The sequence below is a fragment of the Penaeus monodon genome, chromosome 1 (assembly GCF_015228065.2).
Source record: "Penaeus monodon isolate SGIC_2016 chromosome 1, NSTDA_Pmon_1, whole genome shotgun sequence".
NCBI classification, from domain to species: Eukaryota; Metazoa; Arthropoda; class Malacostraca; order Decapoda; family Penaeidae; genus Penaeus; species Penaeus monodon.
In genome coordinates this window covers 3,166,224-3,168,723 of record NC_051386.1, presented here as the reverse complement: position 1 = coordinate 3,168,723, position 2,500 = coordinate 3,166,224, and the positions used below count along the sequence as shown (strand labels likewise).

The 2,500-nt window shown below is 42.9% G+C and overlaps 1 protein-coding gene across 1 annotated transcript in view; it reads left to right on the top strand.

Annotated features, from left to right (window-relative positions):
- LOC119581835 (ATP-sensitive inward rectifier potassium channel 12-like) overlaps positions 1–2,500 on the top strand; it is a 59,346-nt gene that overhangs the window by 42,840 nt on the left and 14,006 nt on the right. Inside the window, 4 exon segments of the mRNA XM_037930014.1 lie at positions 1,221–1,345; positions 2,044–2,206; positions 2,379–2,490; positions 2,493–2,500. The exon segment at positions 2,493–2,500 is cut by the window's right edge and continues 277 nt beyond it. Of these exon segments, the coding sequence (XP_037785942.1) occupies positions 1,221–1,345; positions 2,044–2,206; positions 2,379–2,490; positions 2,493–2,500 (408 nt within the window).

The following is a 2,500-nucleotide window of genomic DNA, read 5'->3' as shown; positions in this document are numbered from 1 at the left end:
TTATTTCATCTGTTTTTTTTTTGTTTTTTTATGGGTTTTTTCGTGCAGTTTGTTTGTTTTTTGTTGTAGTTGTTGTTTGTTTTATTTCTTTTTGTTTGTTTGTTTGTTTGCTTTTTTGTTAATGTTCATAGGGATATTTTAACTACGCTCGTCGACGTGAAGGTAAATGTTTTCTTTATCCTTTCCTTTATTTCTTTATAATTTTCTCTTATTTTTCTTTGTTTATTTTTATTTCACTTGTCCTTTATTTATTTCAAATTTTCTCTTTTATTATTTCATTTGTTTTTTTTTTCTTCTTTTCTTTTTTGTTTATTTTCGGTTCTTTATTTGTATTTCCATTACGGTCGTAAAATGCAGGTAAATGGAACCTTTTTTTTTCTTCTTCTTTTCTTCTTCTTTTCATTCTTTATTTATCTTTATTTTCTTTGTTCTTATTTATTTGTTTAATTATTGAGGGGGGCAGATTTCGTTTTTTTTTTTTTTTTTTTTTGGGGGGGTGGAGTGTGTTTTTTTTTTTTTTTTCATCATTTATTTATCTGCTTTTTACTTTTACTTTTCTTGTTGTTGTTGTTTTTTACTCGATGTTTTCTTCTGTATCTTCTACTTTCCCTTCGTTAATTTCCTTTACAATCTTTTTTTTTTTATCACCTGGCATCTCAACTTATGTTTACAATATGCAACATTTTATTGTTTTTTTTTTAATTAAAATTTGCAGCCTTCACAACAGAGATATAGCGAATCGAAGTACTCCATCTTGCAGGCTGAGTTGCTAATTACTATTTTTTCCTGAGATTAGCGAAGTATAGCTATCTTCATCACATAGTTATCAGTTGCCGCAATAATCACGAAGTCATCACACACTGCAATCACGACATTCACCATTGGAAATGACACAATTATCACACACTTTTATCACTATTCATTAATCACACACCCTATACATCACACGGTTTAATTATGACGCAATCACCACGCATCTTAATCACCATTGATAGTCATCACACAACACAACCATACACCTACACAAACCACACAACACAACCATACGCCTACGCAAACCACACAACACAACCCTACACCTTCACAAACCACACAACACAACCATACACCTACACAACCCACGGAACACAACCCTACACCTTCACAAACCACACACCACAATCACCACACAATCACAAACCACACACCACAATCACCACACTCTCCTCCTTCCCCCACAGTGGCGGTGGACCCTGCTGGTGTTCGCGATGTCCTTCATGATGTCATGGCTTGTCTTCGCCGTCATCTGGTACATTATCGCCTACACGCACGGAGACCTCGAGGAAGCGAATCAGAGTGACAAAGGGTGAGTGGCAGCGAGAGGAAGGGGGAGGGGGTACGGGAGAGGGAGAAAGGTGCTGGGGGGGGATTGACAAGGGGGACGGATGGTGGGTAGGGAAAGGAGAAGGGGAGGGGAAGGTTGGGAATAAGGATCAGGAAGAGGAGGGTTGTGAAGGGGGGGGGGGGAAAGGAGGGTGGTTGAGATGGGGAATAAAGGGGAGATTGGGAATAGAGGAAGGGAAGAGAAGATGGAGAGGATTGGGAAGGGGAAGAGAAGAAGAGGATTGGGAAGGGGAACAGAGGGAGGGATTAGGGATATGGGAGGGAAGAGGAGGGTATGGAAGGTGAACGGAAGGAGGGATTAGGGATAGGGGGAGGGAAGAGGAAGGTATAGAAGGGCAGAATTATGAACGGAATGGAGGGACTGAGAATGTGAGGAAAGGACTGGGAATTGGGAACATGGAGATTAGGGCAGAAAGGGGGATGAGGATCGGGAATGGGAGAAGGATTAGGAATAGGAAAAAAGAAACAGACAAAGGTCAGATCAAGATATACGTAGACAAGCAAACGTCCTGACTGGCAGACAAAGTAAGTCAAGAAAATAGTAAAACTGCAAAAAGTGAGGAATAAAGAATAAGATTACGAAATCGAAATCGTTTCCGGTAACCTTCCTAAAACGCAAGACGATCCCTTTAATGCGCCTCCTTCCCCTGACCCCCGTAGCTGGACCCCCTGCGTGGTGAACATCTACAGCTTCACGTCCTGCTTCCTGTTCAGCGTTGAGACCCAGCACACCATCGGCTACGGGTCGCGGCACACCACCGAATACTGCCCCGAGGCCATCATCATCATGTGTGTGCAGAGCATCACGGGGGTCATGATACAGGTAGGGCGTCATGCAAGCGGGGCAGGTCATGTAACAGAAACGCGTGTGTGTGTGTGTGTTTATGCGTAATTACTACGTGGATTTGTGTGGACCATAATGTATAAGTAAGAAGAACCACATTTACCATTACTGATTGTCAATTGCCTTTTGACCCCACCCCCCCTGTCCGCAGGCCTTCATGGTGGGCATCGTGTTCGCCAAGCTGTCGCGGCCGAAGAAGCGCACGCAGACGCTGCTCTTCTCCCGCAACGCGTGCCTGTGCCTCCGCGACGGCGAGATGTGCCTCTGTTCCGC